Here is a 25181-nt window from a genome sequence, read left to right as displayed (position 1 = left end):
GTAAAATATGTACCTTGGCTCAATCAAGGTCGGGAAACACGACCCAAGACAAATGGGTGACATTTACATCAACTATTGGGCTTCATCACAGACCAACGATCAAATGAGTTTAATTTGTTAACTCAAACTCATTCATGGAAATGAATAAAAATCCCAATAATCCGTTCCAGTTTCCCCCAAAACACCAACAAAAACTTTTTGTCATGTGTTTTAAAAAGGAAGTATTGTACTGTATAAACACACACATCAATGACATGATTAAATGATTGAATGAATGGCAAGAAATAAACATATGTTTGTGTATCATGATGATTAAATGGGCATTGTGCCCATCATCCTTCCGATGATGAAACCTAACACCGAATTCTTTTACCGCAGAATTTATAACACAGAATTTTTGGGGTCATCAAAACGATCCTAAATCTTTCCTATTTCGAGTGTTCCTACCTTGCTCCACCAGGCAATGTTTCCTTGCGTGGTCTCGAGCGAATGAGAGCATTCTCAAACTCCAAGCGAAGCAGACCTGATGCCGTTTGACGGGCCGACTATACATGAGTCGGGGCTGTAAACTTGCAACATGTTGCGCTGCGACCATCCAATCGCCACTGTCCACTTTCCTGTACCTGACCGAGGCTCCCAGCGTGCAGCTCAACACCCACCGGGACTCCGGAACGATGGCGTCCGGTCTGTAAAGCAACCAATCGGGTAGGGTCACCTTGAGAGTCCTTTTTCTGGGTTTTCCCGGCACGCAATGCCATCGTCTCAGCAAGGATGTGGAACTCTCGCCAATGTCGAAGGTCACAGTCCAGTCCAGTTGCACAGTGGCGGGTGCATCACATGAGTAGAAAACCTCCAAAGGAAGATCTGGAACGGGCTCCTCGGGGGGATTCAGGAGTCTCACAGAGTCCACCGCAAAGACCACCTGCGGAAGAAAAAAAAAAAGACACTTTGTAGTTCTTGTTTTAGTCTACTGAAAAGAATAAATGTGTTCATACCTGCACACTGAACAACAGCTCATAGATGTATTTGTACTGCAAATCCATGTTGTCATGCGAGACGGTCAGGCTGCAGTGGCAAACAAAAGTCAAGCACAAAGCCTTCACACCCGGACCTCATCCGGCTCCACCTGATTGCCAAAGTCAATATTGAATAGCTCACATTTCCTTGCAGCCAATGACTAACCGGTCCCAGTCAAGGTGGAGTTTTGGGAATTCGGTGACATACCAACTGTGTCAGCTTAACTCGTGCACTACATTTATTGTAGCCAGTGATGGAAACGAAACAAAATACTTTTTTTTTCCTTTTTTATTTAAGAGAGTTGTTTGATATTGTCAGCTGCAAGAAAGATTTGTGGCGAATCACCTTGTGACCAGCAACTGGTAGAACATCAGGCAGCCAACCGAGGGACTGTGACAGTTTGGTCTCAAGACTCAAATGAGGCGCTGCTGGAGTGTTTCTATGGTCCCGACAATTTGTATAATATTTTAATCAAAAAGGAATATTTTATTTAATATTTGCGTTTGATTTGAATTCATGCACAGCACTTTAGTTTCAGCTGTGGTTGTTTCATTTGAGTGCTCTATTAATAAAGTTGAGAATAAGTTGTCTTGCGTCAACCTAAAAATCACCAGCTTCTGAAGAAGAATAGTGAAAAAAAATTAAGAAGTGAAATCAGTTGTGTACTTCTTTTACTAGTGTACCTGCACTTCTACTTGAGAACCGACTGTGACTACTTTTGTCACCTGTCGATATTTCAAAGTAAACACTTACTTTGTATCAATAAGAAATGAGGCAACATTTTGTCCTGTCCTCTAGGGGGAGCACTAATCCTGTTAGCAGGCACGCTAGCTTCCCTGAACCGACTTATTTATTATTAGGGCTGGCTAGTGGCTAGCTGACGTGTTTACTTGTTTTTCCACCAAAACTCACATCCACTGCGGCAGATAAGATGCGTTTCATAAACGCGTGTGAAACATTAATGGTAGTCGGGGAGCGGAGAGTGGGAAGTGAAGGAGCACTTATGCTAACTGCTATGCTAACTAGTTTAGAAGAAGAGACCACTGTAACTGTGAGCTAACTAGCAAGAGGAAACCGTTATTTGTGACTCTTTTCCCGATGTATTTGACGTTAGCCGAGCCTCGATAAGAAGTGGAGAACAGACGACCGTCAAAAAAATAAAAATAAACGGACAAAATTGAGGAAGAAAAGCAGCAGCCAGTGAGTGACAGACGTTAGACACCGGAAATGACACAGTACGCTCACTTTTTCACGTAGGAGAATCCGTAAATCAAAGCGTCGATTGTAGTCCGACATTTAAAAGTTTAAAAATAAAAAAATAAAGTACAGCATGTGAAAACTACGTAAGTACAAACAAAGATGCATTTTTACTGTCAACTGTTGACAATACCTGTTTGGATAATTGAATTATATATATATATAATTATATGTAACAATTACAAATGTGGCAACGTGGACAACAAAGCACCCCCCAGTTATTTGTTTAAAATAGTTTATTGCTTTCATGCAAGAGTGCCGTAAAAGACCATCACTGGAGATGCAAAAAGTTGTCGTTGTCTCTGTACAAATATACGGTCTGGATTTCATACGTACAAGCTCAAAAGTTGATAGACAAGAACTTATTAGAACAGGTCAGCTAGGGAAGTCGACCGAAGCTCTTTGACATGCGTCGTCAAAAAAAACCAAAACATCCAGGATGTCATGTACAGTACAGCTGTCAAGAAAAAGGCGTACTGATTTCTGCAAAAAAAATCAAAATCAAAAGTAGCCGTTTGTAAAATCTTCAAAACCGCATCTCGAGAGTTCTTTTTCTTTTTTGGTGGACGAGAAGAAGCTGAAAGTACAGATGCATAGTCATGTGAGGCCCCCTTCACAAATGTAAACATCCGACCAAGAAAGAATTGTTGCTGGAACACTATTACAAAATGGCGTCCAGCTTTGGCACTTTAATGTGGGATCGTTGGGCTTTTGCTTCACTATTTGGGTGGATTGGTACCAAATCGTTATGTTTAGCCCTTTTCCAGCACCCACTAAAAACTATATACAATATAGAAATAAAATAAAATAAAATAGACATTACACCTGCAAGCCACAGCGAATTGGCCTTTGCACCCCACGCTCCACCCACATTAGATGGTGGTTGTGTGATACATATTTTTAACCATGACACCCTCAGAAACTCAAAAGGCCATTCATTGGTCAAACGACTCATAAATACAGCGATTCTGAGAGGGGCCTTCTGTTTGAATTCTACTGCATTTGGATCCTGGGAGAAGTGGTTAAAAAAAAAGAATACAAATAAAAAAAGAAATCTGTTTTTCTTTGTAATCCATCTTTTTTTTGCTAACATTATTTCTCTTGACAACACAAGTCGCCCATTTAAATAAATAGTTACTCAAAACAACAGCATAAATCCAGAGTTTTGCACACAAAATAAACACAGACATATCCAGTTTCAACACCGTAGGGCTGTTTAGTCTGTGTCAAAATAAAATAAAATAAAATAAACTCACGCTTGACCAAATGAGCCCTTCTGAGTCATCGATGAGTTGGCAAGAGGATTGGGGGGAGAAAGAAAGGGGGAGGGGGGGGGGGGGGGGGAGTGTATTTTCAGCATGCAACAAAAGACATGCCCAGGAAAAAAAATTAAATAAAAGTTTCCCTTTGAAACTGGCATAGAATAAATCATTCTTTACATTGCAACCCTCCCTCCCACTCACACACGCACGCACGCACATACTAGTCACAAAAAGTGACAGGTGTGCAGCTTTTGGGTGAAATTTGAAGAAAATGGACTACAACTTTTACAACAGAACATGAACCAACCTTCTTGACACTTTTCAGTGAAGCGAGTTCTCTTAACAATAGCAAATTTCACAACTGGTGTTTGATTCCTAGGCCTTTCTGTGACTCTTCCGGTCTCTCTTTTGCACCCTGCCGATGACATTCAAAGCATGAGGTACTACTGATCGATTCTCAGCGGTCGTCTCGGTATCATGATGTCTACGTGTTAACAGCAAGATGGAGAGGACTGATTCAAAAAGAATTCCAATTGAACACGCAAACGCGTTGGTGCATTCATTTACCCTTCACAAACAGCAAACATCCACCAGTATTTGACAGGCTCCCAAAAAGGTTGAGAATTGCCTCGAGATGCCACGAGAATTGATGCCACAACTCTACTTTTATAGCAGCCAGGGTGTCTTCCCCTCACTTCAACACTGTGCCGAGGGACCACGATGCCACAAGATGTCGCCAAACCACTACGTTTATATGAGACAGGGCTTTGGTGCCATCTAGGGATAGTTCGGCACGAGCACAAAAACAGCAAATAAGGGCGGAGAAGTTACCCCCCAAAAAAAAGACCTTTTTACCATGAAATCACACATACTTCCGGGTGGAACCACGAGTAAACAAATTCGGAAAATAAGATGTTACGTGAGGTACATTGCTCGAAAGAGCGACGGAACACCGGCAGCAATTTTATAACTCAACAAGTAAGTCGATTTAAAGATAGACGTGGTGGAAAATCCGACAGCATGATCATTTAGAGACAGACTCATTGATTTTCGTGTTCCTTGGGTTAATATCACAGACGCGCTCTTTTGACACTGAAATGGATAGCATGCTATATAGCTAACATCAGCTAGCAGGCTAGCCATTACGTTTTGCTAAATTACTCAGCGACAACCCACCCAAACAGTGTATACATAACTGCAAGAAAATGCTTTTGAGGCGTCTGATCAATACGATATTCATTGATAAGTGCTTCATTTGTTAAAATGTGCGTCTCACTGCACGAGCAAATGTTTCCACGGAATTTCCTTTGCGCATTCAAAAATGTCGCAAAGTCATCCTGTAGAGCAGGGGTGTCAAACTCATTTTTGTCACGGGCCACATCGTAGTTATGACTTCCCTCGGTGGGCCACTACAACTGTTAACCCATATAAATGAAAGATTACCTCCGATACTGTAGTTACATACAGTATACACAACATTGATGAATAGCCAGTTTTGAAATCAGACAATTAGCGATTTTGATTTGCTTTCGCGGGCCACATAAAATGATGTGGCGGGCCGGATCTGGCCCCCGGGCCACCAGTTTGACACCAGTGCTGGAGAGGTTATAGCGCATCGATCTTGGTTTCACCCGAGAATTTCACCAAAAAGCCGCGTATCGCTAACTGTCTGTGACTAGTAAGAGCAGCTGCTTGCTCCCACAGCCCACAAGGTTCTAAACTAAACCTCACAAAGTTTTAAGAGGCAACAAACAGTGCTGGACAATAAAAAGGACGCCCCCCCCCCCCCCGAAAAAAAACAAAAAAAAAACAGTAGCCTCATTTCTTCTGCTTCTTGAAGATCTTGAAGGTGTGTTTCTTGCGGCTGGCGGTGGAATCCGTGTCCTCGCCCGTGGAGGCGCTGTCCTCCTCCAGCGGGCTCTTCTTGGCCAACAGCTGGGGGATGCGGGTGTTGCCCTTGGTCCCCGCCGCCCAAGTGGGCGAGGGGGTCTCCGGCTCGGTGGAGCTGAGGGAGCGGGTGGACTCGGCGGGGCTGTGGGCCTCCGCCATCGCCATCGCCGCCTCCTGCTGCTGCTGCTGGACCCTCTTCATGAGGACGGGGCTGTCAGGCACGTGCTCGCCCGCGCCGCTCTCGTGGAGCCGGGTGCCGCCGTTGGGCAGGCCGTGCAGCAGGGAGGTGGGCTTCATCAGGAGGCCTTTGGAGCCCAGCGCCGACAGACGGTCGCCCACTTGCGACAGGGAGAGCGACGAGTCCGAGTCCGACCGATGAAGGTCCCTGTGTGAGAAAGGGCGGATTAAGACCCAAAAGCGCTCAAATCCTCAATCAACACCGCAACGCCACACGTAGTTTTCAGGCAAGAGGAAAGACTGTGAGGTTAGAAAAAGAGGAAATGCAAAGTAACGTAAAGTGAAATGTATGCTAAAAACCAAGACTTTAGTCACCCTTTTTCCTTATACAGTGGACACTCCTTAAATGCTATTGTTTGTTTTGCTCAAATAGACAGGATTTACAATATTTGTCCCAAATCTAAATTTAAGCCATGTCAGAGCATATCAGGACTTTGTGATTTTCAACTTTTATTTGATCTCTAAAGCTTTAAAAAAAAAAAAAAAAAAGAAGAGTTACAATTATATTTAATGAAAATTAGGCCTAATAAGAATATTTATCTATTGTTGTCTGGCCATCGATGTATTAAAGTTGAATGTCATACTTTGTACAGGAACACAAAAAGAAAAACTGGTTAGCTGTAAATTATCCCCACCAAAAAAATAAAAGGTTTTAAAATAAAATATCCATCCATCCATTTTCTGTACCGCTTATCCTCACTAGTGTCGTGGTAAATACGCAAAAAAAAAATAAAAAAATCAATGTTTAATTAATAATATAGAAAAGCTTAAATCTTTTCATTTTAGGAACAACAGCTTAAATTTTCATTCTGTCAGTAGTTTGTGCAACAGTAACAGGTTTGAACAGTTCAATCTTTTCCTCAAAATTGGTTGATAAAAATGTTGTAAATCATTTATGTCATTTTTTTATTCATTTACCTCATTTGTTCATCATTTAAGTGCGGTAAATACAAATGAGTAAAAAAATTAATTTACACATAATTTCAAACTATATTTTTATTAAATAAGTGCTTAAATATAATTTAGTTATAAAAAATTTATTTTATTACAAAATTGCTTATGTTATTAACATTAAAAAATAAGTATTAAATATTACTTTATGAAACATTTATTTTTTGCATTAGTTTTTTTTTTAATCATAGAATTGGTTATAAAAAGTTCTCAATAATTTGTTGATTTATTGTAAAAAAAAAAATTAAAAACATGAAAAAATAAACAATTTTCCATACCGTTTATTTTATAATTACTTTATTAACTATAATACATTAATTATAAATAAAATGAGCAAAACTATTTTACTGGTTTTACTTTCTCATTGGAAGTTTTTTTTTTTTTTCCCCCTCGAAAAACCTGGCCGATGTCTCAATTTTAGAAATCAAATGCAGCCCTTGAGCACAAATAATTGGCCGCCAGTTTCTCAGAAGATTTGTGGACGTTTGGTTTGAATTCCAAGCTTTGTCTTGTTGGAATTTCTGGTCCACAGCCCAAATAGTTTCAGCCTTTGGTTTGGTTGGACACTGGAGGTTGCCACTGCATGCGTTACCAAAGTTTTGTGTGTCACAGCAGGCGGTTAGCGACCACACGCGCATGCCACACGGAGATAGATACCCGAAGCTGTCGCTACGCGCAGAGTGCGCTTTGGAGACGTCGGAGTAGGTGAGGTCAGGAATGGGGTCCATGGGCTGGAAGGAAGGGTAATAAACGTGGGAGGAATGAGGGCTGGCAGAGGAGAATGAATGCGGATTGGCGGCCGAGCTACAGATGATGGCGGGGTGGGACGCGGCGGAGGACAGCGGGGGCAGACACAGACTCTCGAGGTGCCCGAAAGACTGGCTGCGGGACTCTCGGAAGGCGGGCCGAGGCCGAGGACCCGGGTGCGAGGCTCCCTCCCCCTGCTGACCCTCCGGCGGGGAACCCTCTACCAACCTCTGCGAGCTCAAAGACAGGTGGGGGTCAATGTGGCGCTGGCGCAGGGACATCATGCTGGGAGCTGCGGGCAGAAAAGCCACAATGTTATCCACAACTTGGAAAATGTGGCCTGTGGAAAGACGCCAAACATGCTGGGATTTTTTTCGAAATGGACTTCAGATGACTATTTGCTAATTTGCTAAAGTTATCTTCTGTGTATTATATTTCTACATCGTAGTTATAAGGCTTTCAGAAAGAAAGAAAAAAACAATTTCTATAGTGATCATATCGCAAACGTGGAGTCACTCGTAAAATCCCAACACTTGTGGTATCTTCCCTTTTTACATGTGGAAAAAGGGAATCAAGAGTCAGGTGCGAGGACAGTGAACCCCCGCCCCGTTTGTCGGCGATAGGCGCCGAGCCCTGCTGCGAATACTGAATCAGAATCCTCTTTATTCGCCAAGTATGTCCAAAAAACACACAAGGAATTTGGCTCCGGTAGTTGGAGCCGCTCTAGTACGACAACAGACACTTTGGAGACAAAAACAGTCACTGAGCAATAAAGGGTTGCTAGTTACCCGGTAATGCCGGTACAAATTATTATTATTATTATTTTATTTTTTTTCATCATGATAAACTATCACCTGCCCAAAAAGCTTTGTAATGTCAAAAGATTGTGCCAAAGCACAAAGCTTTCTTTTTAAAGCTACAGCCTGACGAAATGAAGCTCCTCTGCTCACTTCAGTTAGAATCAGAATCAGCTTTATTGGCCAAGTATGTTACAAGACACACAAGGAATTTGTCTCCGGTAGTTGGAGCCGCTCCAGTATCACAGCAAACGAAATATACATTTGGGACATAAAAAAACACAAGTGTGGAGAGTCACTGAGCAATGAACCAGCTACAAGCCACCAACATTCAACGTTGTTGTCTGGCAGTAAGACGGCACCAAAGCAATATTGTTATATTAGACATGGCAAAATTTGAAAATACCAAAATATATATGCAAATATGCGGGGGTTCACTGTACGCGATACCTCACACCTCCATGTAACACAATGATCGTGGCCTGTAAAAGCCGGTATTTTCCGCCTTTTGAAATGGTTGGCTTAAGTAAATGCAACAATTTTCCTCCCTTGTGGGTAATAACAGAACGCTGTAAAGGTAAAGGTGGGAACGTGTGACGTTTGAAACCCCCAGACTCAGCCTGTTGTTTTTGAACTTGAAAGCAGGTGTCACACCCTTCAAATGATCCCATTGCGGGACGCCACTACGGCTGTAACTGTACCAGCATTCCGATTCCGATTTTTTAGCACGGTACATAGGCATATATACTGTTATTTACACAGAATTATATATTATATTCAAGCTGGTCCAAAGTTTTCATCGAAGGCTGTAAAATACCCACTTTTACAGGCGATATAAAAGGGTGTTATGAAAAGTAAGGCGGTGCGCTAAATGGTGACGAGCGTAAAAGCAGGGTGAAAAGGGTGTGTATTTTTAAGATGGAGAAACAGGCAGTGATTCGTCGTGTTCAGGTTGAGGGTTGCTTCGATTGGGAGGTGGGGGCTACTATGGGGGTGGGGGTTAATCAAGAAAAGGCCAACCGAGATTTTTCCACACGGGCTGACACTCCGAGCCGCCGGACCACAGGTCACTGGCTCGCCGCTCCAACAGCCGAGCGCCGTCTGCAGTTGACGGAACGAGACGGCGATGGAGCGGGAAGAAGGTGGCGGTGATGCGGGTGCGAAGAGAAGGGAGTGAGATAGGAAGAGCAATTAATGCTGATGAGAAGACTTACTATTGAAGCCAAGTCAAATCCTCTGAGGGACCACTACAAACAGGAGTTTTAAGCACAACTAAAATGACGTTAAAATGCTTCTTTTTTTTTGCGTCGAAAATGGACAGCGCAGCCAGAAAGTATTCACAGCGCTTCAGCTTTTCCCACACTTTGTGACGTGAACAGCCTCATTCCAAAATGGAATAACTTCATTTTTAACCTTCACAATTTGAAACACAACACCCCATAATGACAACAGTTTGGGACTTTTTTGGAAATGTATTAAAAATAAAAGAACTAAGAAACCACAAGTACATCAGTTTTTACAGCCTTTGCGCAATACAATGAACTCTACTAATTAATTCGCGGGGGATACGAATGCTTTCCCAAAAATGTACCTGTAGTGCACGTGTCAACGCTCACGCAGCAAAGACTCTGTAACTTCTAGAGACTACCCAGGCTAAACTTAGCTCCTCCCTGATCGAAAAGCTTGTCTCATACTTTAGATGTATTACTTCAACATACTTCCTTGTGACCAATTCCTATATAGTCAGCACTTTGGCACCATCTTGTGGCATATTAGAGCATTATAGGAAGCACCAAAAAAGAATAATAATAAATTTTTTAAAAACCTGTACATTTTTCAACGGATAACAGATAGCCAAATTAGTGCATTGACAAATAGCAAACCGTGAATAATTAAATCTTTTTTTTTTTTAAATAAGGCTGTAACATAAAATGTGGACAAAGTGAAGTGCTGTGAATACTCTCTGAATATACTGCCTTTACTAAACTGCAGGTATCATCCATGCATTCATCTTCCGCTTATCCAGGGTTGGGTGGCGGTGATGGTGGCAGCAGCTTAAGCAGGAAAGTCCAGATTTCCCTCTCGCGAGCCACTTCGGTCACCTCTTCCAGGGAGATCCCGAGGTGTTCCGTGGCCAGCTGAGAGACGACAGCCTCTTCAGTGTACCGGGTAGTCCTCGGACATTTACTACCCCTTCGCAATCCTAGACATGACCCACAGCTCGTGACCATAGGTGAGGGTGGAAACGCAGAGCGACCGGGAAATCGAGAGCTCTGCCTTTCGACTCAGCTCCTTCTTCACCCACAACATTCCCATGCAGAGTCAGCATAACTACGGACGCCGCACCGATCTCCCGCTCAATTCTTCGCTCGCTAGTAAAAAGAGCCCAAGATACATGAGCCCCACCACTCGGGGCGGGATCTCATACCCGACCTGGAGAGGCCACTCCACCCTTTCTCCACTGAGACCATGGCCTCAGATTCCCATCCCGACTAAGAACCACTCTAGCGAGCGTCGAAGACCGCAGCTTGATGAAGCCAATGTAAAACTAAAAGCAGGGTCATATATAATATTTGAGGCCACCAAGACAGACCCACTCAACCCTTTGCTTGCATCTAAAAATTCTGTCCATGGAGTTTATAAACAGGACCGGTGCGTAAGGGAAGCTGTCCGGGCAAACAACCATTCACACCAAAGGACAATTTAGAGACCTCACGAAAGTTTTTGGAATGTTGGATGAAGCTAGGGTACACAGAGAAAACCACACAAGCAAAGGAAGAACATGCCGACTCCACACAGGAAAGCCAGACCCTACATTCGAACCACCAACCTCAGAACTGTGAGGCGAACATGCTAACCACTCGCCCATCGTGCCGCCTGGCGGGTATCAATCCAAGCAAAATGAATACACATTCGTGACAAAACACTGCATCACAAAAACAATTCTTATTAATAAATTTGTTGGACAGGAAAAAAAAAAATCTCCAGTTGTCATAATGGACTGGAGTAAAGCTGACACGCATACATTCAGGAGGGATTATGGGTAATGGAACAACGACAGTTATGCGAATTTACATAAATCACATTGCACAGATATCCTACCACAACCCCGCAACCACCCTATTCCCACCAAGGGAGGCCACAACAAGGTCCAAACCCTCATGAGGTCTGATGTCTAGATTTCCCCAGCCGGGTCTTGGGGTGCTTAAGGGATAGTTTGCTACTCCCCGCAGACGAGCCCAGTGACTCGGACGAACTCTTACATTGCAGCGCGGCGGGCACGATGTCCACGTCCAGGTCGTCCGTGTCGTCGGACACGATGAAGTGCTGCGGTGTGGCGCGGCCCCCCGTGAAGCCGGGGTCCAGGTTGAGGGCCGACGCCAGCGACGGCAGACCCGGGTTGTTGACCACGGTGAAGCCGGTGAGCAGCTCGATCTGCTGCCAGCGGTGGAGACGCTCGCGCAGGGCGGCCGTCACATCGCCCAGCGCTTGTCTGGAGGAGAGGGAAAAAGGTGTTTATTGAGGCACTACGTCGATGACATCCACTGGTGGCAAAAGTGGTCACACTCGGTACGAGACGTTAAACGATGCCAGTTTTTTGGAATTGACACTAAGGTGTCTGATAGATGTTTTTTCTCAAAAAGGCTGTGAAAAGTCCAATCTCACCCTCCATGGCAGCTGTTGTCTGAGTCCTGAACGCACTCCCCCCACACACACCCAGACTTGTTAATCTAATCCAATCACATTCAGCTACTTTCAATGTCGAGTCGGAATTTGTACAATTCTGACAACAATGAATTTATTCATCAATTCAACACAACAGGATCACTATTTGCTACAGTATGTACAAATAGTATAAAGTAAAAAAAAAAAAAGAGAAGGAGCAATGTATTTTAAGAAAACTTCAGTTGTGTTCCTAAAATCTTTGAAAGTATAAGGTGGTTTAAAGTTTTTGAAGCAGTCACGCAATTATGAACACTGACAGTGGCAATCAAAAAGGAGTGTCATTACTTCTGTATAAATTGAAGTTTGGATGCAGTTCTTGTGTTTCTGTGTGACTCACTTTGCTGCCAAAATTTTGTGGTCCACGTCATCCAGGGATGAGCTGTGCGCCACGTGGAAAGTCCCAAAGAGGGTGTTCCTCTTTTTCTTGATCTTCTCAGCCTGTGGGGTAAAAGCATGCCATGTCACAACAAAGTGTGAAGAAATCATTGAATATGCAATCTTCGTGTCGTACCCCCTCTTTGGCCAACAGGAGCTGCCGTTCGGCATTCTGCTTCTTGATGTTGTAGTACTGAACCTCCACCTCGTGGGTGAGCTGCAGCCACTTCTGCAGCGACTCGGGAGGGGACCAGCTACTCCGCGACTCCAGCTCCTTCTCTGCTTTCTTCAGAGCCATGCGCACCTGCGTGGGAAGACAAACACCATTTTGGGAACGTGTTCTTTTAATAAGAACATAGGACTTAACAGTATAGTACTTCATAAAAAAATGACAGTAATAGTATAAGTAGAATGTAAAGAATTAAACAGTTGGTGCATCATGATTTCATGCTTTAATTCATTGTGTGGCTCCCGCTGGTGTTCTAACCTTGGCCACCAGGGGGGCACTATACAATGCACATGTATACAGGAAGAAGACGGTCACGGCTATGCAATAAGCTGCAGTAATAATAGTCGTTTTCGCTGAGGATACATACTGACTATGCCTCTAATTATTGTTATATTGTGTCCACACGGGTGGCTGCACTGTTTGTGTTCAGATTTCTGTTGCTTAAAAGGTTATAGCACCGCAACATAGATGCTAGTTTTGTTAGCCCGTCTATTGTGTTTCGCATTGTTTGTAATGCATTACAAAACATAGAAATCTCTTTGTTTTAGGTTGAGTTTATGACTAAACTTCAACTAGGAGTGGCAATAAACACGGGGACTTTTTTTTTTGCTCACTACCTGCCAAACTGTTGCTTTTTGTCAAGTTGTCTGGCACCATCGAGCGCTTCTAACTAAAAGTTTTGCTCACAACTAAAAAACAAGAACATCAGCTGAGCAATTACATGTATGTTGAAAACCCTACGTCAAGGTAGTACTGTACTTGGAGTGTCTGCTGCGCTCGAGCTTTACTGCCAAATTCCTGATCAACAAAGCTAAGCGGGGGTGTATTTATACTAGTGTATAGCCAGCGTGACTCTGATGGACTCAAACATACGCTGGAGTGTGATATTACAACACACATTTTCCACACTGGATTGAGCTTTTAATACCTGCTCAAGCTCCTCTTCGGCGTACTTCTGTCGACTGAGTTCGTTCTCGGTGCCCTCGCGCAGCTCCCTGAGCCGCTGGGCTTCCTGCTTGGCCGTGCTGATCTCGTCCCTCAGCTTCTGCTCCAGGTTGACCTTCTCCACCTCCACCGAGCGGTGCTCCTCCTGGGCGATCTGCAGCCTGCGGGCAAAATAAGGGACAAACTCGTGAATTTCTCGTCGTTTGTTGAGAGGAAACCAGCCCGTTTTATAGCAATGTGCTCTCATTAATTCTGACTTCAGATATTTTAAGCATCGTGGGCCATTACGATATAAAAGTGGGACTCGACTTTAGCTATCGAAATCGAATCAGTCGAAATCAATTGGGTTCTTCCATCCATACATCCATTTTCTTTACCGCGTATCCTCACGCGGGCCACGGGCTGCTGGAGCCTATCCCAGCTATCTTCGGGCGGGAGGCGGAGGACACCCTCAGCCGGTCGCCAGCCAATCGCAGGGCACATAGAAACAAACAATCATTCAATCAACCTCCCACGCATGTTTTTGGGATGTGGGAGGAAACCGGAGTGCCCGGAGAAAACAGGCGGGGCCGGGATTTGAACCCCGGCCCCCAGAACTGTGAGGCTGATGTCCTAACCAGTCTGGGTCCATTGGGTTCTTCCTTTTTCTTACATTTTTTTTCCTGTTTCGGGGGGGAACTTACCCTGCAAACTGTTATTGACGGGTTTATCCCTGCTTATTCAACATTTAGGGGTTTTAATTTCTTTTTTAATTGTTAAAATGTTTTTTAAAAAAGGGGTTTGTTTTCAAGGCAATTATAACGGCCGTCAATTATCCGCGGATTTCTGCTATTTGCGGTCCACTGTATATATAAAATGAAATAACTACAACATAAAAATTCTTTTATAAACAAAGTATATTTCTTATACTATTTATAAAATTCATTTTAAAATGATATTGTAAAAAGTAACAAATACATTACAGCTGAAAGAGATTACAGACATGCAGTATATTCATAGTAGGACTACTTTCCTTCTACTAATGAATACATTCATATATAATATGAATTTATTAAATAATTTGAGAAATATCTAAACAAATTATACAATTATGAAAGTAACATTCACTTAAAGGTATCAGAATATCTTTCCATATTCATTATCTACATCAATCAAATTCACACATTTGACATTAAAATAAAAACATTCCGACTTATTTCTAAAAAAGACGAATATGACATGCAATGCAAATGACAAACACTACACTTAACATTGTGAGTGCCAATCAACAGTGAGCATTATCTTTGTAAAGGCCGAATTTCGGGATGTCTTTTTGTCTGCGCAGGTGTTCCTAATGTTGTGGCTTACGTCGGCCGTGCATCAGCAGAAACCACCACCGACCGTGACTAGCACGTCTCCGGCACAGAACTCTCTGTTCGGCTTCCGTGTCGCTCACAATAAAAAAGCATCAGAGGCTGGGAACAGCTGTCGGCGTGCAATTTTAGAACAGTACAGTGTGTTACTCAATGCTCGTGGACTACCACAACTCTGCGTGCGTGTGTGCGTGCGTGTGTGTGTGTGTGTGTTGACCGCTTCTATTTTTAGATGTGAGCGTGACTTTACAAAAGATGAGAGCTTTATCACCCACGACTTAATTACTTTGGGTTTAGTCACGCACAGAACTTGATTTGATTCCGGGGCTCCTCACACAATGTGTTTCTGAATTTTGGGTATTTTTATTTTACGGTTGTAATACTGTGCCCCATCACTGAGGAGCAGCACTTCCCCGAGGCAGCACAGAGCGGGAATGAAAGACGATCCAGATGGAAAAATGAGGGTGGGTCTGCTGCACAGAGGAGATTCCAACTTAACGTCGTGGGACATTTCCCAAGAAAAGATAATTGATAAGCTGTACTTTCTTTCTGACACTAACTGGTGTGTTTACAACTTATTCGAAGGCACCCTTGACAAATTTTTTCCCCCCTTCTGCACCACTACCAGCGCCCCCAGCGTGGCAGAACGAGCCCCCGCATATGAAGCGACCACGCGTAACACCTCGTCTCCCGGCAGTGAATCTGCGAGGCCCCGCGGTCAAGTGGCGCTGTAAAAGGCTCCCGGGAAATCCAGCCTCCTCCCACCGTCGCTCCCTACAGTGACGCGGCAGTATCAAGTGGCCTTGACGCGTATGAAAAGAGAGCAGCTGACGGCAGGGATCAGGACGAAGCGGTGAACTTGCTGTAGCTACCCCTGCCTCAGTTCAAGGAACTGTAAAATTCCCTTGCTTGACCCAGTAAGTAACATCAAGTCAAACAAATTGAATGCAGTGGTAACTTCCTTGACTTACTGTCCCCGTTGAAATGAATTGAAATTCCATTAACTCGTTCTAGTCCCATAAAAAAAAATCTGAATAATCGAATAAAATAAGATGGTTGTTTTTAAAAAACAGTTTATTTTATTACATTCTAATATGATTGTACATTGGGACAAAAAAAAGGCCTTTAAAGGTCCCATGCCATCAAAATTACAACATTTTGACTCCTTTAAGCATCACATCAGTCAGAATGAGCCTGTGACCTTGTTTAAGTTTGATATAAGCTTTCACACACTGCTGGAAGTGCATTTCTGGGTTTTGAGCGAGCGACTTCATTCATAGTTCCCTCCGTTTGAAAATAATTGGCAACTAACACGTTTGACTGATCAACGACATGGGTGGACGTCTCTCATAACAGGACACACCAAAAATGCCCTAAATTGAACAGCAAGTCACCCATTTTGGTTTGAAGAGACCATTTTGAACAAATTCCAAGAACTCAGCCACGAGCCCCAATCAGAAGCAGAAATTCTCGAGTGCTAGGCTAAATTGTGGGCAAAGCACGCCGTCAAGGTTTGATGATCATATTAAGAAACTGCTGTGAAAAAGGAGAGGAGAAGGCCCGTTCATCCCTGCTTGCAGCTTGAAATAATATTCTTCCGTATTCTACAAAAGAATCGCCTTTACGGGGGCCTCAACATCCCAGAAAACTTCCACATTTTTGCAAGCACGTGTGTCCTGGTGAAAACGTACGTCTACATAACCTCTCTCAAAATGCCCAGCATTTCCTGTAGTTTAACAACGTAATTTGAGGTCCACAGATGTGATCAGCGGTCGCTCACCAGCTCAGTTGACTTGTATCAGGCTACATGCCAAATCACCGGTTGCAGTTGCTGACGGAAGTTACGGAAATAACCAAACAAAAGACTTCAGTTTTCCTTGAAAATACACATGCAAAAGTGAACATACACACAAACTACGTGGCGATGTGTACTCGAATTGTTTGATTTTTATTCCTGTCCTCATTCTTGGATTATGATAACGGCCAGCACTAATATACCGACAGAACAGGCCTATAGAGTCATTCAATACCAGTAGCAGGCCGTGCATTTGGTAGCTGGATTTACCAGACCTAATCCACCTCTTAATAACGCCACTATCATGTCCATGCATCAAAAACAACCAATGCTAGACAAAAACAGAATATAACAGCACACAACTGTGCCACGTACACCATCTGGAGCAGTACTACAATCAATATTTATGTACTAACATGACGACAAAAATAAAAAAATAAAAATAAAAATAAAACTTTTCATACTCACCAGAGATGCTGATTATAATGTATTCATGTTTGCAGATTACTTAAAACATGTTTCGCTAGTCCAAATTGGCTAAAACGACTTTTGTTCTGACCAACCAATCACATGATATTAGGCTATGAGACAATTTTGAAATCTGATTGGTTAAAGAAACACTCCCATTGCCCATATAGTTTAAGTTACATCAGCCAGCACTACAGATATTGAAGGCTGGACAGACTTCACCAACACGGTAGGTAGCAAATACAGGCTGATATCTGATTGGACCAAAAAATAGTGGAAGCAATCACGTCACTAGACTGTGGGGAATACATTAAGAATTTCATGCAACAAATATTAGAATTTAGTTTGCAAAAGTAGATCAGTGTTTAGGCCAGCAGAGATGGAAAGCCTTGCTGGTGTGTGGCCTCAAGTGCATCTCGCCCCACGAACAAACGCTAAAAGCTCAAACAGAGCGCTGCGGGAGATCAATGTGTTAGCGTATCCTTGAAAGGAACAAGAAGAGACTGTGCACACGCTCGGGAGGACATTGTGAGCATTCCTTGTCGTATTAGCGGGCCCAAAAATAGTTTCTTCAAATCACCTACGCTGCGATGCCGCTCGCTGCGTGCCCTGAAACGGCTCATTCAGACTATTTTATCTTATCAACGGACTGCGACGCTGGGATCTATAAATATGGGGAATCACTGAAGTCAGACGGTCTAAAAACGAAGCAAAGGAGAGGAGAGGATGTGTTCAAATTGCAATTTTTAAGGACAACTAACTGCTATACAGTCATAAAAGGATAGCAACCCTACTGGACTGGCTGGTTGTTGAGAGCTGACGAACCAGCTTCAACACTCATTAAAATAACCTCTGCCGGTTACGGGATATTATTTGCGAGAGGTTTTTCATTATTTCTTTGTTAGTCAGCAGGATCGTGAGGAAACCTCAAGATTCCGAGTAAGATTTCCGCTTGAATGTAGAATTGATAAAGGATGGAGCTTGTTTAGAAAATTGTAACTTCTATTGGAGTGCCCGAAACAAACTTGGTCACAAATGAATTCAACTTGGAGTCAAGGCATGACGGTTTGGCTTCTGCAGATGTTGCCATCGCAGGAGTTAAAACGGGGCCAAACTTCTAGCATGAAAATGGCGAAAGGAGTTTGCTGACAAACAGCACATTATAATCGAACGTGACACTCCGTTACTCATCTGTCTTCTCTGAGGGTGAGAAGTTAAAAATATTGAAATGCACCTAATTATTCAATTAAAATGTATTTAAAACCAAACGGTTCAGATAATTGTTTCTAAATACAGTATGTTATATATGTTGGCAGATAAGTCCTGAAAATGTGCAACAACTGAGAACAATTTAGCTCTGAATTGTCGAGATATAGCCTTAAAGTCTTTTTCAGCATTTCAGCTGTCTGAATTTCTGGGGGCGTGGCTAAAACAAAGCCCAGGAATGCACTTGGTCTTCCCGGCATGTATCGGCCCTCCGCCACTCGATCCTCAATCACTGAGTGCTGAGCGCCTTCATTCGATCAGTGGCTATCCGGCGCAATTGAGAGTTGCAGTACTCTGTAAACATCACTTGGCCCATTTCTACCACAAAAGCGTGCCGTTATCTAACTAGCAATTCCTAAACCCTGAAAAATGCATCTTACCCTGGAAGCCACAATTTAAAAAAAAATGGCTTGGTGTTGTTATTTAAATTCTCCAGTGTTACATATTTTTGTGTTTTTCGGGCTACCGTAATATGTTGAAACACAAAGCATTGTGGGGTTTACAACTGCTGAAATGTCTGTAGTGTGAAGAACAGACCGACTAAATGGTGCCACTGTGTTTAATAAACATTCAACTTTCCCTTAAGTGTCTGTGTTATGTGGACTCACACACACACAACACAATACCAAGTGAGGCGGTGACTTATTGGACGAGCACGGCGCCGGTCCGCGGCGTCCTGAAACCTGTTAGCCCGTGAGCTAACTGGTGGCTCGCGGCGCTCGTCACAGCGTGAAAAAAAGCCCCGCGACGACTCGGTGGGCTATGTTCCAGCCACCAGAGGCTTTCAGCAGATATAGTTTCGCTGCCCAAACATATAGGGATGTGTGGCCATAGGAGAGTCGTACAAACATATGAGTGACAGGTGAAAGTTACGCGGGGTGTGATTTCAGCGCATTCAGCCGACATGCCCACAGTGTCTGACGGCTGAAAGAACGTCTCGATTTTTCACCATTTTGAAGCCTGATTTCACACTTAAAAAAGAAAAATAGCAGGCTCTTTACTAACACTCTTCCCTGCAGTGTGTAAAATGTATACATGTTTTTATTAAACTTATTAAACGTATTAAACTTAAAAGTTAAATCCAACTGAAGAGTACTTGGGCAGCGATTCTCGGTGCGTACCACTGGAAGGGAAGGGAGCCCACCTACCATACTCTGAGAATTACTGATGTCGAGCTATATGTACATAAAAAGAAAGGTGTGTCAAAGGTGAAATTGTGACACATCATGCTTAACCTCGAGCACAAGGGTCAACTTTTGGGGGGAGGGGCAACAAACACTTACTTTTGTTGGAGGTCGTGCAGACTTTGCTCAGCCCTCTGCAGGCCCTCCAGGTCCTTCATCATCTTCTTCATGTGATCCTTGGAGTAGCGGTTCTGGATGTACGCGAACCAGCAACCACCCATTCCGATTACGATGGACACCACTAGCATGAAGTCCTTCAGGTGGTTGTGTCTGTTCACTCCGAGACGCAAAAGGTAAAGTGTTATGGTTTTTTTTCTTATTTTATTACCATTTCCAATTTTTTTTTTCTACATCATGTCGCTAATTTTCTCATCCTGACCAAATACCATAATATTGAGTAGATTCCCCTGAGGAACTTGCAAGTACAGGTGATAAAATATTCAAAGTAATAGAATACAAATATTTGGGCGAGGCCTGGGATCAGGTTGCGACCTGCTTCCTAGACCGACAGCACAACTCTGAAGGACGTCTCTTCGCTATTTGAGTGTCATTTTGTAAAAATGTGCACACGGGTAGTTTTCTTGCACAAAAGTTCCTTCCTGAAGTCGCTCGAATGGGTAGTTGAGGAGGTTTACGAGTAAATGTGTCTCTCTTCAGTATTCGAGAGAAGTTCAAACACACCCTGAATTGAAATGCAACTGCACAGCTCTTGTTTGACACCGAGCCATCTTACTTGTGAGCGCGGGGGAGAACTCATCAAGACAAGTTCCACACCTGAGGAAGTGGAAGGAAATCAGCTTAGTAGTGCTCAATTCTGCAGATCCCATTTCGGGACAACGTTTGACTGAAGTGAAGTGAGGCGCTTCATTGAGACAAAAGTGGTCCTTTGCCGCTTCTTGTGACATTTATAGACAATTACAAACCCCTTTAGAGGGAATGTCAATTAGTCAAGGATTTTCGCAACAACGTGAATCTTTTCTTTTCAAGAAAGTGCAACATCAATAATAGGGAAGGCCGAGTACTGACGGCAGGTATCAGTATCGTATTTCTAGGTATTGGGGAATCGTGAAGGCTGCCGATAACAGCCACCGATACTTCTGACATGGAGTACGTAAGTCCTCCTTGCCAGTAGTTGGCACTACACTGTGGTGATGTGGACGATCAGCGAATCATCATGTGCGCCAGAAAGAAAGAAAGAAAGAAAGAAAGAAAGGTCCTCGTTTACAATTATCTGTTAATGTGTTAATTAAAATGTTATGTATCAAAAGTAGTAGTGGTATCTGTGAGTATTCAAGTTTAGATACTCGTTCTGGTATCGGTCTGAAAAAAAGGTGGTATCGAACATAATTAAAAATGGATAGTCTTCATTTTAGGGAACAAATAATGCAGAATACTGCAACAGTAACAAATATTTACTAAAACATAACAGCTTAAATATTTTCTTTTCAGGAAAGCACAACATCAATAGCCGGTCTTTTTTCAGGAAAGCTCAATATTATTAGATTTTTTGTCTTTATAGTTAGTTTGTCTTCTTTTTAGGAAGCGCAAGAGTAACAGTTCAAACAATCGGAATTATTACACTATAAAAACACCAATGGGAGGCAGCGTGGTGAGTAGTGTTTAACACGTCTGCGTCACGGTAAGAAGATCCGAGTTTGAAAGAGTACATTTTCAAATAAGTTTACAATGCGTTTAAAAAAAAAGTATTTAAGTACGTTTAAATGCATTTAAAACATGTCGGTGGGTCTGGAATCATATCCCCCATGATGAAAACGTAGAGTCACTGTACACCACTACATTGAGCCTACATGACACACCAGGCTAGCTTTTATCCAGCATGCAAGCGTGATATCTGCCATTGTGTAATCGGTGATATGCAACAGATGCGCTTCAAATGGGTGCGTTAAATTGCGTAATGTTGGCCGGCCCTCATTGTGTGCGTGTCTTAAAATGCTGCTGTGCCGCTTAGGGAGCCACAGTCAGAGGGAGCGCGACTGCTTGGAGAGGCTGTCAAAGCCAGACGTCGCTCGCTTGCGTCTTCCTTGCTGGCGAAAGCCACGCTGACACATGCCACGAGCAGACTCCCCTTCCACGCTGTGCCCCCACGCAGAGCATCGAGTCGATAATGTAGGCCAGCCAGTGTCACCATGCGTGTCCCTGGCTGGTCACATGGTCAGATTATCTGGTCAGATAAAACCAACATAACGACACCCTGAACCTTTCCTGGTTTCCCACGCCGCTTTTTAAGGTTTCTCTATACTCGCGCAGAGGGGGGCGACCGCGCTGACGTCACTGCGGCTATCCCGCGTGCAGTTTGCCTTTATACTCGAGCGCACAGTTGTGAAAATGTACTGCAGTTCTGCTCCAATTCGGGGGTGTCGCTACGGCTAGTATGGGCTAAGACACCACAGGGTGGAGTTTCCGCTGCATGTTTTGGCCATTTCCGGTAGCCGTTCTTTATTTTCCTTTCCGGTGCAAGGAACAAAGCAACAACAATGGCGACCGTGGAACAGTGTCTGCTGGAACAAATGGACCTAGATGACCAGATGATACGTTTAATTATGCTGCAAAATTGATCAAGGCGGTGGCAGCGTAGGTGGTATGTGGAACCAAGGGGAAAGCCGAGTACGTCATCAGAGCATGTGACTAAAACGGACCAATCACGAGAGAAGATCTCCGCGGAATTCTACGCGCAGCAACAATTTTTGTCGTGTGCACGTCAAGTGACGCATAGGGTCTGCACGGGCCAATGTGTCGGTCATGTGATGCAATGCGGGCGCTGTCGGCTCCGCGAGCGCGGGAGGATAAGGCGGCCTTTAGAGTATCGCCAGTGCAGCAGAGCTATCCCATAATCTCGCCTGTGTGGGCAGTTAGCAAGTGGTTAGTGCTAGCGGATAACATTAGCTGGTTTATCACGCAAGTTTTTGTATGACATTTTGGGTGTTTAAATTTACAAGTTCTGCGTTAAATAAATTGGTAAGAATCACAGTTGATTCTGCGTCCATATGACAACAGAGTCCACCAACATTACACAATTTTAGAAAAAAAGTGACTCCACCTTTGTTCTCAGCTTTTTTGAAGCCAACAACAACTCATTAGAAAATCACATACTGAGAAAAAATAAAATAAAATGCGATGATGGCACTTACTGAGGGGTGCTCCGAACAGCACGGTGTCCAGCGATTTGAGCTGCAGCTTTTGAACGTGGCTACGGTCCAGAATCTTGAGGATGGAGTGTGTCAGAGTGGCGTTCTTCACGGCCAGCCTGAGAGAAAACAGACAGGGGGAAAGAAGTCAAGGTGAGAGGCAAGCACACGCTGGATTCCGTTCAATAACCCTCACAAAGCGGGAAACGCACTAAACGTCACACAGTTTGGAATGAAGAATTAGCGCCTTACAAACAGTTTTGATTACAAATCGGCGGCCTCACCTGGGCATGGCGCTACCGTTAAAACTCATCTTGCGGAAGGCCTCCATGTACTGCGGCAGCTCCACGTAGGTGATGAGCCATTCCACCACCTCGTCCACAGTCCAGTTATACACTGAGGACAGCGAGAAGGAACAAGGCCATTACCTCAGTTAGTGGATTTTCCTCTCAACGTAGCTTGGGCTAAAGATTAAACATTAGAAACAGCTCTCATTGTGACTTTACATGAGTTATATTATGGAATGTTGACCTTTCAATGCTTGTATACAAATCGTGGTGTCATGGTGACACTAAATAATTAACTTGCAATTGCACCAGACAACCATTGATCCGAGTACAGGCGTTCAAGTTCCTATATATTCGGGGAAGGAGGACTCATGCTCAACGCCAATGTGCATCACTGGGCGCCATTCTAGCCCTGCTCCAATCAAATGAGTTAAACTGAAATGGTTACAAAAATAAATGATAAAGTTGAACACTATAGCTCCACAACTGAGTATTACATAGTTCTCAGTCTTTGCCATGTTTTCAGTAATTATCCTCAAACATGTATAATGCATTTAGAAACAGAATTTACTTTACAAGCTCATTAGGGAATTCCTGAATGTTATCAGGCCAATGAATACATCTTTAAGAACTGCTTGTTTTGAAACATTTACTTGGGTACACATTTTATGTAACTGATGTGCAATACAACTTAACTGAAGCATTATATCAGTACAGTGTTTTACTTCCCTATATTTAAGCGTAGTGTTAATGTTCAAATTGTGCATAATGTTATAGTGGCTTACAATGTACTTTTTGGTAGTAAAACTTTTTGGGCCTACTACACTACCATATTTTGTTGTTGGTCATGATGGGAGTATGTCGAGAGCTAAGTATTTTTTTTTTGTAAGTGGTACTTGGTGTAAAAAGCTTGAGAACATTGCCACAGAAAATCGAGGGGGATGCGCTGAACTGAACTGCACCACTGAGTAGTTGGCTAACTTTGGCTACAAAATGAAGGCTTACTTTGCGTTGTAGCCAGACCGCGCCCGTAACGTTAGTATCCAGGCTGTCTCCCAAACGAGCTATCCGGTGTCATAACAGTGAAGCAGGCGAGGAGAGTTGAAGGGGGGGGGGGGGGGGGGGGGGTGGAGAGGGGTGTAACCTAACTAGCTCCGCAGCTGCTGGCGCAAAGTCAATATGTGCGAGTGCCCTACAAGTGTGAGAAAAGGCGGCTGACAGAAAAGGTGCGAAAGGCGCGATAGCTAGATACGGCGCGCCACATGAACGCCCGACCAGACGAGCGCCGGGGGGGGGGGGAAGCGGTGGGCGACAGCGCGCGTCTCGGTTTTTGGCGTCGACAGGCTGGAGGATGCTGCCGAGTTTGCTGCTCTTTGCTCGACACGCCGGCAGATAGGGCGCCTCGACCAGTACCAAGTGAAGGTCAAGTAGCAGATTGCGTGAGACACGAATTATTCACTTCACATGGAAAAGAAAAAAATATGGCGTACATACAGTGTTCCCACAGGGGATGGGGGCCGAGCCCTCCCACGAATAGCAAAAGAAAAAATCCACGTCATTGACAGGCAAGGCTACGGTGTGACTAAATAAAGGGCCTCCCCTCATTTCAACAACAACAAAAAAATATAAAACATCTTTGTATTCGACATGTCTTTGGTAATTTAGCCGAATCATTTAAATCCGGCAACATTTAGAAGGGCTCACTTACAGACATAGGCAGCTAAAAAAAAACACTTACTTGACTGTTAATTTTCACAATTTTCACTCATTATAACATTGAGGACAATCACATGGAAACTAAATGGCAGATGCCTGGAAAGTTAAGTACAAGTTTAAACTACCTAGTCACAGACAGCTATAGGACCCCCCCCCCCCCCCCCTCAATAAATAAATACTAGTACTTTTTTGGTATGTTGATATTTTTGACCGATTTTCATTTTCTTCAAATAAATCCTCTAAATGTTAATATTTGTATTTGGAATTTGTGCTCTATGTTATCTGTAGTTTACATAATAAATACAAAATGTTCGCTTCACTCAAACATATACCTATAGATAGCAAAATATCAATCTGTGAGAGAGATGTAGAATTGAAGAAACCCGGCCTTTTGTTCCGATTTATAGGAAGTGAATGGACGAGAACTGGAACAAGAAACTTCTAAGGACGCAACAAAGCCCATCTAAAATCCCCTTAGTTCCCCCTCCATCTCAAGTCTCAACATTTCAAAGAATTTCGAACAATTCTAGGAGT

At 43.4% G+C, this 25181-nt stretch overlaps 2 protein-coding genes across 13 annotated transcripts in view; both read right to left on the bottom strand.

Annotated features, from left to right (window-relative positions):
- The window catches only part of si:dkey-24p1.6 (protein sel-1 homolog 3), a 38947-nt gene extending 36640 nt beyond the window's left edge, over nt 1–2307 (bottom strand). For 3 of the 6 annotated variants that reach the window (XR_009789629.1, XR_009789627.1, XM_061781164.1), the window contains exons 1-3: nt 1159–2304; nt 996–1065; nt 448–922 (exon numbers count right to left, since the gene is read on the bottom strand). Coding sequence is in view for 3 of the 6 variants with exons in the window: in XM_061781164.1 (XP_061637148.1) it covers nt 448–922; nt 996–1043 (523 nt within the window). In the remaining 3 variants the exon portion in view is untranslated. Of the gene's footprint in view, nt 1–447; nt 923–995; nt 1066–1158 lie in introns of all 6 variants that reach the window. The other 3 variants (XM_061781165.1, XR_009789630.1, XM_061781167.1) reach the window with 3 other exon arrangements.
- A 185-nt stretch (nt 2308–2492) lies between these two features.
- Nucleotides 2493–25181, bottom strand: part of LOC133481883 (stromal interaction molecule 1-like) — a 31786-nt gene continuing 9097 nt past the window's right edge. For 2 of the 7 annotated variants that reach the window (XM_061781168.1, XM_061781169.1), the window contains exons 5-14: nt 22929–23040; nt 22648–22763; nt 19598–19775; nt 13417–13594; nt 12396–12563; nt 12222–12322; nt 11422–11651; nt 9179–9259; nt 7272–7653; nt 2493–5811 (exon numbers count right to left, since the gene is read on the bottom strand). In XM_061781168.1, the coding sequence (XP_061637152.1) occupies nt 5355–5811; nt 7272–7653; nt 9179–9259; nt 11422–11651; nt 12222–12322; nt 12396–12563; nt 13417–13594; nt 19598–19775; nt 22648–22763; nt 22929–23040 (2003 nt within the window). In that variant the 3' untranslated portion in view covers nt 2493–5354. The remainder of the gene's footprint in view (nt 5812–7271; nt 7654–9178; nt 9260–11421; nt 11652–12221; nt 12323–12395; nt 12564–13416; nt 13595–19597; nt 19776–22647; nt 22764–22928; nt 23041–25181) is intronic. The other 5 variants (XM_061781172.1, XM_061781174.1, XM_061781170.1 and 2 more) reach the window with 4 other exon arrangements.

This window comes from Phyllopteryx taeniolatus, chromosome 8 (assembly GCF_024500385.1).
Source record: "Phyllopteryx taeniolatus isolate TA_2022b chromosome 8, UOR_Ptae_1.2, whole genome shotgun sequence".
NCBI classification, from domain to species: Eukaryota; Metazoa; Chordata; class Actinopteri; order Syngnathiformes; family Syngnathidae; genus Phyllopteryx; species Phyllopteryx taeniolatus.
The sequence above is the reverse complement of the archived record's forward strand: the minus strand, read 5'-3'. Positions and strand labels throughout refer to the sequence as shown.